General features: G+C 41.8%; 1 protein-coding gene across 1 annotated transcript in view; it reads right to left on the reverse strand.

Moving 5' to 3' along the window:
* fat2 (FAT atypical cadherin 2) overlaps window positions 1-14,410 on the reverse strand; it is a 70,135-nt gene that overhangs the window by 12,166 nt on the left and 43,559 nt on the right. Inside the window, exons 12-19 of the mRNA XM_020594009.1 lie at window positions 13,796-14,192; window positions 12,734-12,933; window positions 11,761-11,914; window positions 11,304-11,537; window positions 6,868-7,254; window positions 3,744-3,955; window positions 2,649-2,786; window positions 1,991-2,134 (exon numbers count right to left, since the gene is read on the reverse strand). Of these exons, the coding sequence (XP_020449665.1) occupies window positions 1,991-2,134; window positions 2,649-2,786; window positions 3,744-3,955; window positions 6,868-7,254; window positions 11,304-11,537; window positions 11,761-11,914; window positions 12,734-12,933; window positions 13,796-14,192 (1,866 nt within the window). The remainder of the gene's footprint in view (window positions 1-1,990; window positions 2,135-2,648; window positions 2,787-3,743; window positions 3,956-6,867; window positions 7,255-11,303; window positions 11,538-11,760; window positions 11,915-12,733; window positions 12,934-13,795; window positions 14,193-14,410) is intronic.

Here is a 14,410-nt window from a genome sequence, read left to right on the forward strand (position 1 = left end):
ATCATGACAGCTGCTGTTGTTTTGATCCCCACAAAGTTCAGAAACCCCACGCTGGCTTTGCCTCTGAAAAGCTTCACTCCTGAGCTCAGCACAGTTTTAATGAGCTGTGAGTGCCACAGTTATGATGGAGCAGCACTTACAGGTCACCAGATTTCCATAAGAGTGCAGGAGGAGAAAGAGGCAGCTCTAACGATACAGAGACACAGACTGGTTAACAGAGAATGACCTTTAGTGGTTTGTCTTTAAGTATCTCTAGTCATTATTTTGCCTGTCCTCATCAGCTCCTCGGTGCAGTCAGGACTAGAGCAGGTAAAGGTGGGCAGTCCCTGACTCGAGGATGACTTCGCTGCATTAAGGTGAATCGACAAAGTGGCTTTTTGCATATTCATGTGAAATGTGGTGTGTAACTAGAAGTTCCCCTGTTCAGACTATTCTACCGAGTCATCAGATTTCACACATGAATGCGCATATTACTTCTCCTGGGGACACTGGAGCTGAGAGCAAGAAATTCTTTCCATGGCATTCTGGGTAATTTTTTTACACACTGCTTGTTGACTGTTTGTTGCTTCACTAGCTTGTGCGAGGTCAGTGTTTCCTTCTACTGTCGGCCGCGTAGTGCCGGTAGTTTCTAACCGCCCCAGGCTGCGAACAGGATTGGTGTCTGAACACTGAGTCAAAGATGTTAGGACACACTGCAAAGACCCGTCTACGGCTTCCTGCAGGTGTCGGATCAAAAATCACCAGGCGGCACACATTAAAGGATGGCTCAATGACTGATTTGTTTCCAACCACCCACCCTTTCAAGGCTTTTGACTCACACAGGATGAACGTTTTTTTTTAAATGTGGGCTCTCAGAAAAAATACATGTTCAGATTTTGTAAATAAAGTGTGTGGGCTGTAGCACCGTGTTAACACATCCATCCTGCTGAGCAGACTCACACCCTGATGGGGGTAAATCAACTGTGTGCATCATTCATCATCAGTCTTTCGGGCAGAAGTAGTTGACAGGATGTGCCGGTCCATGGAGCAATTGTGTTACACTCTCTGGCTTGACAAGATGCTATCAGTGTGTGGGACAGAAAAATATTAGCTCACTTCAGCATTCAAAACACTAACCGCCACACACAACCTGATGCGAACGCTGAAATGGATGTAGACATAGCTGTGGGAAGAAGTGGGGAGGGGTGCACTGAGCCCCCATCCTTCAGTGTATAAAAGCTTATCAATTATATTTTTTATTTTTTTATTTTGACACAATGGGCGGCATGGTGGCGCAGTGGTTAGTGCTGTCACCTCACAGCAAGAAGGTTCCAGGTTTGAGCCCTGGCCGACCCGTGGCCTTTCTGTGTGGAGTCTACATGTTCTCCCTGTGGGGGTTCTCTCCAGGTACCCCAGCTTCCTCCCACAGTCCAAAGACATGCAGCTTGACCATATTCACAAATAAGCGGTATAGATGATAGATGGATTCTGACACATTTCATGTGACCTCTTTATCCCAAATTTAAGCAGCATGACTGTTGTCAGGTTTACAGAGATGTTCAAAGTGATGGAGGCAAATCAGGGAATGTGTAGCCTAGCCTAGTTTAGTAATAAAGTAGCACTAATATTCCAAATGTCCACTCTTGAAAGATCTTTTTCTTAAGGATCTGCTTCTGTTTTGTCATATTTTGCAACAGTCCTGGGTTCACTGTGTGACATGTAGCTATGGCAGTGACATGGTGCTTGTGATACTGCTGTCATTGTGATACCTAGGTTGTTTTGTCATGACTTTGTGGGTGTTACACCTGTTCATTACTGAGGCTGTGATTATTAAAGTACAGGTCTTAGCTTTTTGATTATTATTTACATGCTGGCACTGATGTGATGTTATAGTAATATCAGAGTAATATTAGAGAATACCTGTAATGCCAGGCCCCGTCCCTGCCTGAAACATATTCCTGTGGCTGTAGGGGTCTGACCTGTAAGCATATACACATTCAGGTAGCCCTACCTGCAGCAGCAGACTGTGGTTGACCTCAGAGAACACGGGCGGGTTATCATTCACATCAGCAACGGTGATGGTGATGAGAACGGCCGATGACAGAGGAGGATCGCCTTCATCGGCCGCCTGCACTGTCAGAGAGTAGTGAGGAATCTGGAGAGGGAGAGAGGCAGAACTAGTTGTAACCTCTGGTAACATTTTACAATAAAGGTACAAATCATATACTTAAGTAATGTTAACTAATGCATGACTGGTGATGCTTTAATGACTGAATTACTGCAAGATGTATGGAAACATGCACTATTGTGTTTCTGCAGAAATACTGTAAGTGGTGTGTAACAGAGTAAGGATAATAACACCAACATACTGCTGGTATGTTTTTACGGTCCTTTTTATCTTTTCTCTAACTTGTAAATGTGACATAAATCCATACAATCACACAGACAGTAAATACACACAACTGGCTCATGCAGCAACAGGCAAAAAGCTTAATACTTTCATTAGAACAGCTACTGTTCTGCTTATAGAGCGGCAGACCAACTGCGTGGGTCTGAAATTCTCTTTCTGGAATGTGTAGCTGGTTTGGTGGGACATGAATAAATGTATGAAGTGAATGTGTGAATGAACTTTTTTGTGTTTTTTTTATTTATTCGTCACAGCCACTGACCTCCTCTCTGTCCAGCACAGTCTGGACAGTGATTTCTCCACTGCGAGGATGAATAAAGAACTGCTGTAGAGGGTCTCCGCTCACTATGGAGTATCGCAGCAGATTATTGATTGGACCATCCTGATCAGTAGCTGTGACCTGGAGGTAGTGGTGAAAAGAGGAAGAGCACTTCATGTCAAGACATTTCCTTTTCTCTTGTGAGGGATGTCAGAGGTCAGACACACTGTACTGATGATGATAAAATGATAATGAAAGAAACACAAGATGACTTTTTATTGTCACTGAAATGCCATCTTTATTCCTGAACCTGTTTCTGGAAAATAAACACAAATTAGGGAAGAGTTATGCATATTAGCCTGTTTTAGCTATGGTTTGAGCACACGTGTCAGCTCCTTTCAGCCTCATTTTTAACCTGATTGCAGGATTAAGAGTGTTTAGTTAATTCTGTTCAGAGATTCTGGTTTATATTATTAGAGATGAGCTTGTTTCAGCTTTAAAATTAGCCTAATTTTTAATCAGACTATAACATTAGATTGTTTGAGCCTTTGCTGTGAATGATTGGACAACAATATGTCATTGTTGCCTGTTTTAGCCTTGATTTGAAGGCAAGTAAAATATTTATTTATCCTAGAATTTGACAAAACTATCAGCTTGCCTCTGTCACTAGATTTGACAAAACTGAAAGCTTGTGTGATCGTCTTGATTTAACATAAGTATGTATAACATAACAATACTAGTGTGTTTTTAGACTCAGCCACTTTATTTAACAAAAAGCTTTATTAGCTTTGATATTAGCTTTGTTTAGGCTTGGCCTGATTTTAATGTAGCTACAATGTGAATTTTGTTTCAAGAACTCTCTAGAATTGTAATATATTGATATTTCGTCTTGTTTTAAGACATTGGCATGTATCACCAGAGAACTCTTGAAACAGGTTGTACATAGTGATCATCAGTGGCAGATAGTTTCATCTCTTTTAAACACTTTTGGGCTCAATAAAAAACAGAGATAAGTTTTGTGTACATTACATCCCTGTTCACTTCCCAACAAATGGATCATTTCTGTTATGTATGTTATGTCCGTTTCCTGATCGCTACCTTCATCACCAGGCTTCCGGGCATCAGATCCTCTGATATGTCAGCGCTGTAGTCGCCTCGTCCAAACACCGGCGTATTGTCGTTCACATCAGTCACATTGATGATAACCGTGGTGATGTCGCTGAGGGACGACTTGCCGCGACTCCCCTCCACAGACAGGTAGTACTCCCGGGAAACTTCAAAATCCAGTGGCGCAATGAGGTTCAGAAGGCCTGCAAGACCACAGGATAAAGACAAGATTATTCTTCCTGAAAAGGCGGGGAAGATGCAGAAATTCAGAAAAGGAAAAAAGATTCTACATAAGAACCAAGAGTGGTAACAATTTAGCCTAGAGCAATTTTTTAAAACCACTTTTTAATGGGGCTGAGTAGAGAACCAGCATCTACTGTAGGTTGGGGGATTGTTTTATTATTATTATTGAGCATTTAACAGTATTTATTGTGACTTTAGGGTTTTATTTGAATGCAAATGTACAGGGAATGAGAGGAGCAGTTTACTGGCCATGACTAAACCCTGCCTGACTCCACCTGCTCATTATGCGTTCGTCTCACTAATAATGTACTCGGTGTCTTTGCGCCTGGCTGTGCCCAGTGGTCACCAAAATTGTTAGACACACCAATTTGCACCTTTGCCTGTTAGTTTAGACGTGCGTTTGCCTCCTGTTTCAGGAAAGTCAAGCCCAGAGTCTTTTAATATCCACCAACTTTTCTATCCAACTTTAAATATCCAGCCTGAGTCAGTGATCCAAACAGTGTTATGTATGTTTTTACTTCAGTCTACTGGGAGACAGTTGGCTGAGCTCTGGCTTCTCCTTTCTCTCAGCAGCTCACATCTCATTCACACTTTGCTGTTCACATGGATTCGTCTCTGGACAGTGCCATGACTTTTTCTGGTGACTATATTTATCAGAGGTTTTGGGAAGGTTTGACACAGATAACCAGGTAAACAACAGGTGTACTACACAACAGTACTGAGACCGATCACTCTGAAACATGGCTCATGGCCTTGAACAGATTTCTAAGGCACTAGTGTGTAGTCATCAGCTGGTGATCCTGGGCCCTCTGTGAGTTTTCATTAGCACCACTTACATGTCCGTACACAAATGCAGGTTTGGCAGCTCAGACTGGTTGATAGAACTGGTGTGAATGTGAGCAGGTACTGGACAGTGATGCAAACTGGGTTATTTTGATCCCTAAATCAGAAGCAAACTCTGAGGATACAGGTTTAAACCCCTGCACACCTGAGTTAGCGGTTCCGTTTTCTGTCTATGTACTGAGAGTAAACAAAAAGAAAACACACAGTGTGTGTGCAAGGCTCATCCAGGGATGTATTGATCAGTACCAGCTACACAATGAGAGGAACAGAACCAAGTGGCCAGAGGTTACTGCCCTCCTCCTCCAACTTCTCCCCACCCTGTTACGACTCAACCACAGTAAATCTATAATTTCTCACCTTTAATAAATCCCTCAGAGTCAGCACCAAACTCAGCCCTTTAACAGCCACATGAGTTGGTTTCTGAACAGACCCAAACAACAACAGAACGCTGCCTTCACAACTTATTCATGCCATCAGACAAGCCATTTCACTACCAATAACATGTTTTGAAGATCTAGTTGAACTTGTCTCATGAGTAAACGTACATTTTCCCACTAAACATTCAAAATCTCAATAACCTGGCCAATATTAATGTATTCCTACCAAACCTTGGGTTTGAGATTCTAATCGTCATGTTTCTCTCTTCAAATAAGGAAACTCATCGCAATAAATAAATCAATGAGTGCAGCTCTCCTGGCCTTTAAAGATTTATTTGACAGGTGGCTGGGGGTTGCAGTTCACTCCCCAAATTGTTAAACCCAGCAGGGGACGGAGCTTATGAAACTTGGCAGGACCACTTCTCTAACTTCAACTTTTAGTAAAAATAATAAAACAAAAAACTTTAATAACACAAAGGATTGATAGAAGAACATGAAAAAAAATCATAACACTGAATAATGATAAGACATATATGGCAAGAACAAGTTTGGCTAAGAAAACCATTTACTCCTCTAATTATGTGACAAAACATCATTTATAGCTTTGCACAAAGTGTTTCATGGTGTTAGGAATGTTAAACGTGTTGCATATCTATATGTACAAAATCTTACCATTATTATTCATGTAAAGACAAAACTAATTACATAGTGACAGCAATGCTGAGTAAACTGGCTGCTTTTCAACAGCAAACACTTCCCATTGTACCGGCAACAAATATATGCTCAAAGGTGCAGTGATTTTTAATATGAATTTCTATTTCAGACTCGTCTGTTTTTCTACTGTATTGCCTAAACAAAGGGAGACTGAGTTAACGAAACAGTTCAGTATTTGCTTTTCTGCTGAGAGTGTGATTAGCAGATGCCCCTCTCTGCACAGTATGTGGCTGGAGCTCTGATGTGGTTAGCTTACTTTAGCGTGAAGAGTTGAAGCTAACCTGGAACTACCCTCTAAGGTTCTCTAATAAACATGTGATGTCTTGTTTGCTTGAGATGTTTACAAAAACAACAGTTGACAGTTATAGAGAGAGTAGTTTGCTGTTTATCCATCCATCTGCCAGGACTTCTGTGCAGTGTTTTAAGAACCTGGCAAGCTCACAGTGATGACAGGACCCTGGGAAGCCACCACAGCTGCCTGTTACTCACAGAGAAATGCCTATGCCATAACAGAGTTACAGTTCTATAGTTCTGTCGTTCAGTGTAATAAAGTAATACTTAATGGGCAGTACTACATGGGTCAAACATCTGATGGAATGACTGCAAGCTGTTAACATGAGTCTTCTACGAGGTGAATGTTTCTTCACAGACAAAAAAGTTGAATAATTTACTCATAACTCTTAGAAAGAAACACATTTCTTATGTCCCAAAATGTTGACTGGCTCCTCTAATTTTTCAAAAATTCTTTCACTGATAAATAATGAAAGGGTTTAAAAGCCAGTTGGAAACACCCCTCTGACACAGAAATATACAGGTGATCTTGTAACCCTTGTCCAATATAACCACAAATCACAATTTACTGTTTTTATGACGTGACCTGAAACAGGTGTCGAAATCTGTACAGAAGGTGCAACAAAACAGTGAAACACTGTTCTCACCTGTCCTCGAGTCAAGCAGGAACCGCCCATCCTGATTTCCGGACATGATGCGGTACACAACCAGATTTGGCCCTCCATCTCTGGTGAGAGCAGACATGCTCAGCACCTCTGACCCGACTGCTAAGGATTCTGGGATTTGGGCAGTATACTCTGAGCTCAGGAAGACAGGCTGGTAGTCATCCAGGGAGACCACGTCCACAGTCACCGTGGCAACAGAGTATAGGTGATAAGGCAAGCCGCGGTCAGTTGCTTTTATCTTCAGCTTGATGGTGGGCGGGGCATCGGGGGTCAGAGGCCGTTCTAGCCGCAGGATCCCTGAAAACTCGTCCAGAGAGAAGTACCCACTGTCACCTGCCAGGAGGGAGTACTTCACCTCAGAATTTATACCTGGACCATATGAACACAGACAGGTGATTCATTGATTAAAAATGTGTTTAAAAAGTAGATAGTGATCAACAGCAATGACAAAAACAAATTCGCTCCATTTGATTGATAAATGACTATGTATCATATTGTCATATCTAGTTTCAGTAATGTGACATGAGAAGGGGTTGAATTTCAGCACTGATAGACAAGCTGTGGCATGACACCTGGATTCCTTTCTCTGAAATGAAAAACATATTAGCCAAGAAACTGCTACTGTTACCACAACATCATCTGGATTTCCACAAGGGTTAGCACAAAGAAATACAAAAACAACAAGTAACTTTCAGCTCAGCTATGAAAACGTGAAGAACAGCTGAGAGAACTGGACTGACACCTGAAATAATCATTGGCATTTAACAAGGAAATGTATGCAGCGCTCTTTAAACATGCTAAAGAAATTTCTCTTCACACACTGCTGCTGAGCTTAAGAAAAGTGATTTTGGCAAAACATAAACAGATGATGCTTCTGCCATCATGTGGCTTCCTGTTTTCTCATCAACACTGATTGGTATGTTGAGATGTTTTACAGTAATTAAAGCTGCTCTACCTACCGTCTTTCCAGCTCAGAGGGTCTAGAAAAACTCAAAACAAACTGACATCATAAGCTGCTCCTAACCGCCCTCTGCCCCTCCCATCACATCCTGTTTCCTAGTGACAACAAACTATGACCACCTGGTTGGGACAAATTGTACAAAACATAGCCTCTAGTCTGAAGCTAGTGTTAGCTGACTAACAGTAAACATGTCAGTGCAGTAGAACGCTCTGGTTACTGTTGATGTGACACAAATTACTACTAAATTAAAATCACATTAATTCAACACAAAGGTTGAATTAACTGACCATGCTAGGTGGCTAATGCTACCAAAACAAACAGCTTAGCTTTAGATGCTAACACATCCAGTAGGAAGAAGGCCACATCTGGATCCAGTCTGAGTCCTCTGGCTGCTTTTAACCCTCTCCATGTCAAACAGCCAAACCCATGTTAACCCTGGTTGTTGCTCTTTCTTTGTCCCACTGTCTCTGTGCTAAAGACGCCACGTCTTCACTCTGGCAGCCGCTTGGTTCAGACTTTTAGCTGCCCAGAGCTCCTCCATGGCTGTTTGACATGACTACTGGCTGGAATAACAACTGCACTTATTGGTTTATGTGGTGTTTTTGGGGGGTAGTGAACTACAGGATAATTTACCTCTTTGGGAAGCTGATGCTTATTTAAATGAAGGACTCTGACAAATAAAAATCCCCCTGTGACTGAACTGCTCACTATTTAGTGGCACAAACCAAAATTCTCACTACGACAAGTAGCTGTTATTAAAAGCATGAAGCAGCGAGAACTCTTCTAGGTTACAAACCACACAGGTCCCCCATTAAAACCTCAGGCAGCTTTATTCTGTGAAGTCTTTGTGGGAAGATCAACTTTTTATTAATTTTAAAAGTTCCTCAAACTAAGTGACAAAGTTAAAGGTCAAAATTTTAAATCCTGTCATTGCTGTTTTTTCTTTTTCCTCATGTTTGCTGGTGCGCTCTGTGAAGTGCCCATTACAGACAAAATGTCAAATAAGAAATTTTATTCTGCAAAATAGTAACAACCATCTTCCTACTGACCTCTGTGTGTCACAGTCACATTATCGGGTTTTTAATTATCTTAATCTGCTGAATGTGCATCTTGATTTATCTTTACTTTTTGTAAAACCAGTTCCAGTTTGTGTCTTCCTCTGTTTTCTCATGAAGTCAAAGAGGTTTCAATATATTTTTTGGCAAATAAAATATTCAAGAAAACCCCAGCTCATTGGTCATTGTTGTCTGTGAGAAAGTTGCTGGTGTAGAGAAAGAGGACAAGCTGCTGCACATTTGAAGGAGTGGTTCACCTGTTCTGTCTGCTCCTGTTTTCCTACCCAAATTGCATGTGTGTGTGTGTGTGCGTGAACATGTCTGTCAATGTGTCTGTGTGGACAGGTTTTAGTTTACATTTCTACATTGTGAGGACGTTCTGGCTGGTCCTCACACCTTCAAGGATCAGGTAAATGTTAAAGGTTGGTTTTAGGGTTACGGGCGGAATCTGGTTTAGTCTAGGTTTAGGTATTTATTTGTGATGGTTAAGGTTGGGGGCAGGGTTAGGAAATGTATTACGTAAGGCCAACAAATGTGTGTGTGTCTGTGTGTGTGAGAATGTCTACCAGTTTGAATTTGTCCATTTATGCGCATACAAAAACCCGTGTCTACCAGTGTTTGTGTCTGTTAAGATATGAGAATATTTGGACCTCAGGGGGTCTTCATGCATTTTTATCAATCCTCTTGCATGAACTGTGACTAATCAAGTGTGAATATGTGTGCCTTTGTGTGCAAATAAGCTAATTTGTATGTGGAAAAAAAATCCTCCGAACGGCACATCAAGCACGGCACACCTACACTGACTGAGCTCTACGAGTGTTTTGCTTGACTTTTATCTGACTATACAACCAAAACCCAACCAATCCTCAAAGGCAACAGATGAATAAAAATTCAAACACTGCAGGGGAAATTTGTACCACTGTGTCAGCTCACTTCAATCAGAACACATAAAACAGTGATGTGATTAAAAAGAACAGTGATCAAGTGGTGTTCTAAAACATAAGATGAGGCAAGCAAGAGGCTTATACAGATCACAGGAAGGAGAAGGGTAAAAAAAAGTCATGAAAGAGTAACATGGAAGAAACGCGAAAGAAATTAATGAGTAAGCAGAAGAAGGAAGCAAATTCATGCTGGTTAGGAGGTTCACTGCTACAGAACTAAACTAGGAGCTTTCATGAGTTTGGTCATTTTATCCAGGATGTGAGATGAGAAGTTGAAGCCTCTGTGTCTGAATGTTTATTTAGTACTCCCAACTTGGTGCTTTTTTCCCAGAGCCTAAGGATAAAAGTGTTATTCCTTCATTTTGTTCATGATACTTCAACACATTTCATAGTATCTTGAAAACTATGGAGACAATGGTTAAATCCCAAATCTGTTATGTGTCTTTTAAGTTGCAACATGCCTCTTTATCAAAAATCAGTTGGTGATTGGGTGCTTCTGATGAAGGATCAGAGGAAAGGACACCACATGTCTCATGTGAGGGAAATATGGATACAACTGAAAGAATTGGGATTTACCCAGTGTTTCCTAATAGGTGGCAGGATGGTGCAGTGGTTAGCACTGTTGGCTCACAACAACCTGCTGGCTGGCCAGGGCCTTTCTGTGGGGAGAGGAGGCTAAACAGTATGATTGTTCCTTGGTGTCACAAGTTTCACCAGTCGAGAGTTGGTGGCTGCAACGTGCCAAGAAACAGAAACATAAAAGCAAAAAGCAGGGAAGAAGAAGAAAGCTACAAGCAGACGTGTTTGTAAAAAATGCAGGATCTCAATTATTAAAAAGAAAAAACAAAACAGCTTTGAAAATCTCTATGAGAAGGGATATGTGTTCACTGTTAGGCTTTACAGACACACACATGAACTATAGTAGAGTCAACGTATCAACCTCCCTTTCAAAATATTTCCTAAAACATTAGGGACATATTCTCCCAGGGCAGACAAACACATTGATTTATGATCTTTTACATTCAATACTCATTAGGCTTATAAAAGAAACATCTGAACAGGATGTCAGAATCTGAGTACTGATTATAAACAACACAACTTCCTATGAAGAGCAGAGAAAGATGGCAGTGCTGCCAGCATGAAGGGTTAAAATCCCTGGGCAGCAAATAGTTACAACCTAGGGGGAGTGACACAGAGGAAAGGTATCAGGTGGGTGTTTCAAAATGCAAAACTCTGTCAGGAATGGCTTAGTCTGTTATTATGTTCAGGATCAGTACCACATTCATACACAGTCAAGGGCAAGCCTGTGCATTAGGCTTTATTAAGGATCACTGATACCAGGATTTAGGGGTTGTCCCAGCATGTTCTGGCCTGAGAGAAACAGCAGAATTCTCTCTACAGTCTCACTGCGTTGTTCACAGCATTTAAAATTCTGAAATGTGAAATAATCTGAAAACTCACCAGCATCTGGGTCTTTGGCGTATAGGACAGCAATGGGCGTTTTAACCGTTGTGTTATCAAACACAGTGACCTCGTAGTGGCTGGAGGAGAAGCGAGGCGGGTTGTCGTTCATGTCCTGGATCATCAGCAGGATGTCTGCATGACAAGACCGTCCTCCGCCATCCGTCGCCTTCACCACCAGGTTGCACTCGACCTCCTTCTCACGATCCAACACAGCCAAAGTGAACAGCTCCCCTGAGGAGACGTGGATACAAGACTGAAGTCACATTCACATGTTGTTAACAACACGTAATGATTTATGTGCATCTTACTCCCAGGTCACTTCCAGTCATAAAACTCAACAGGCCACAGAGCCTCTCTCTCTCTGAGCGGCTGCAGGGCTGATGATATCACTCAAACACCGCAACCCGTTTACAGGGGGCACTCGGGTTCTGACTTGAATCACACACCATCATACCTGTTCTGGAATCGAGATGGAACTTGTCTGCATTGGGACCGTGCAAGGTGTAGGAGATCTGGCCGTTAGCTCCCATGTCTGGGTCTGAAGCAGAAACCTTCAGCACAAACACGCTGGAGGGCGAGTTTTCCATCACCACCTCTGTGTACACCAGCTGGCGCAGGAGGATAATAACCACAATCAGGCCTCTATTTGCACAGCATTGTTCTCAGCATAGCTCTAAAGTGCTGGATAAATAAACTGATGTAGGGCAGCCACTGGACTCCAGTCTACTGCTCAGAATTTGTAGTTAGACACATTTTGAAGCAACTGATCTTTAGACAGAATTTCAACAAAATATACAAGTTTAATAACTGATGAAAACAGTTTATGTTGGGGTTCATTCAATTAATATCAAAAAGCTCAAAGTTCCAAATATTTACTTGCTAGGAATAAAGTAAATCACGACAATGCCCAGTGTATTCTTTTATTATGTGCACTTTCCTGTCAGAACTGACTTTGACATAACAAAGGACAAGGCAGAATGGCTGTGAATTTTTACTACCTTTCATGGCAGAATAAAGGAGGGTCAACACTGACTCCTGATGCCAGTTTGGTACTGTTTTTTACAGAACGGTGTGGTGGAAAAATTGGCACGATAAGCCACCTTGAATGGGCTCCAGACTAATGGAAGCTTTATGGGCGAGGATTTTAATAGGCACTGAGAAGCAGACAGGGTGTATTATTAGTATGATTACTTTAAATGGAGATTTAATTTACTGAAGACATTACTGGTGCATTTAAAGGTGTAAAAGAAACCTGTAAAAGAAGTAAAATGTAATTTCCCTTAACTGTTCCCAGTGGCTAAGAAGACTACTCTATTAGCTTCTCTCAGTTAGGGAATGTGTATGACAAGCTGGTGTTGGACACTGAGTCACCTTTAGTGGACAATTAAAGGCAACATGATGCTTTTGATGAATATCAAGTCCCTCACCTGTTCACACAGTGGAGTGTTGTCATTGATGTCCAGTACGTGGACATCCAAAGTGACTGGAGCCTCAAACCTCCCGTCAGTGGCGATGACTCTGAGCATGTATCTGTCTTTAGCCTCTCGGTCCAGAGGTTCCTTCACAATCAAACCCCACTTGCCCTCGTCCTCCTGGATGATGGCAAACTGGCCCAATGGGTCCCCATCTGCAGGAGTAATAAAGACCTGAGTTACTAATAGTTTGGTAACATTTTACACCAGGGTTCCTGTATTTTCCTTCTAATTTCCCAGAAATGTTCCAAATAATTTCCTAAAATTTAGCTGGTACTTGCACTTCAGGCCAAATGTTTCATAACACTTCAGACCTCTGTGTTGCTAAAATCCTGGCTACAGCTAAAAAAAAAAAAAAAAAAAAAAAAAAAAAAAAAAAAAAAAAAAAAAAAACAGTAATGGCTTTTGAATCTTGTCATGTGAAACTGCTCTGATGTGCATGAACTCTCCGGAATAAGTAAAATCCTCACATTAATCATACCGGTGGTGAACAACCCTAATATCCAGTGTCTACATCAGCCAATCCACACTATTTATAAATAAGTGAAATGAAAATATTCCCATTACACTTTCTAAGATCAATGTTCTGACAGCCAACTCCTTCAGAACACTTCGAGTTTATGTGTCTGGAATAAAACAGAGGATTTGCATCAGTTCTGGGCTTTGTTTTTTTTTTTTGTTAACTGCAGGGCACCCAGTTGATATTCCTGCCTTGTCAGCCTTCTCCTCCTTGTGATCAAGCTGTGGCTGCATAACGTAATATCATGACTCAGGTGAGGGAAATGAACAGATCTCATTTAACCTCATGAATGTTGTGATAAATCCCACAGAGCAGCAAATCTCCAGTGGGACAGTAATTTGGCTGATAAACACACGTGGTCGCTCTCACCGAAATACACAGATATCATCAGGAGTGACTCACACATGCACACAAACTCATTTATCTGCACAAATGCCCAAACACATGAGAAAAACACACATCCACACACTCATAATCCCTCATTCAGAAATACTCACCTGTGATGTAACACGTCACGAGACGGTTTTCCAGTGACACATCAGCATCTGTGGTCGTCATGGAGATGATGACTTCAACCGAAATGCTGTTCTCCACCACCGAGCCGTGGTACACGTCTTCAGAGAACTTTGGCGGGTTGTCGTTCTCATCTGTCACCGTCACCTCCACCAGGACGCTGGATGACAGCTTGATGTTGCTGCCGTGGTCAGTGGCAACCACGCTGAACCTGTAGATCCTGGTCACCTCACAGTCTGTCTCCCGCATGGTGGTGATCCAGCCGCTCTCAGCGTCGATGGAGAACACCTCGGTGACGTCAGTTGTGTTGTCCTCAGGTAGCAACTCCAAGCTGTAGGTCACAAGACCGTTGCTGTCTGTGTCGGGGTCATTAGCGGTCACCTGAGGGACAGATTGGTCACTGTATTCAATCTTTATTCCTAATTGAAGCATTTTAAAGAAATGCACCGACATTTTGGGAAATAAACTTGATTGCTGTCTTAACTCTGTGCTCTCAGTAAAGCTATTGGTTCAGGAAGTGTTTATCTGATTAGCACTTGTCCAAGCTATGGTGAGTTAGGTTAAACACTAAGCAAATGATGCATTCATGCAATGTCTAC

The sequence above is a fragment of the Monopterus albus genome, unplaced genomic scaffold (assembly GCF_001952655.1).
Source record: "Monopterus albus unplaced genomic scaffold, M_albus_1.0 scaffold21.1, whole genome shotgun sequence".
Taxonomy (NCBI): domain Eukaryota; kingdom Metazoa; phylum Chordata; class Actinopteri; order Synbranchiformes; family Synbranchidae; genus Monopterus; species Monopterus albus.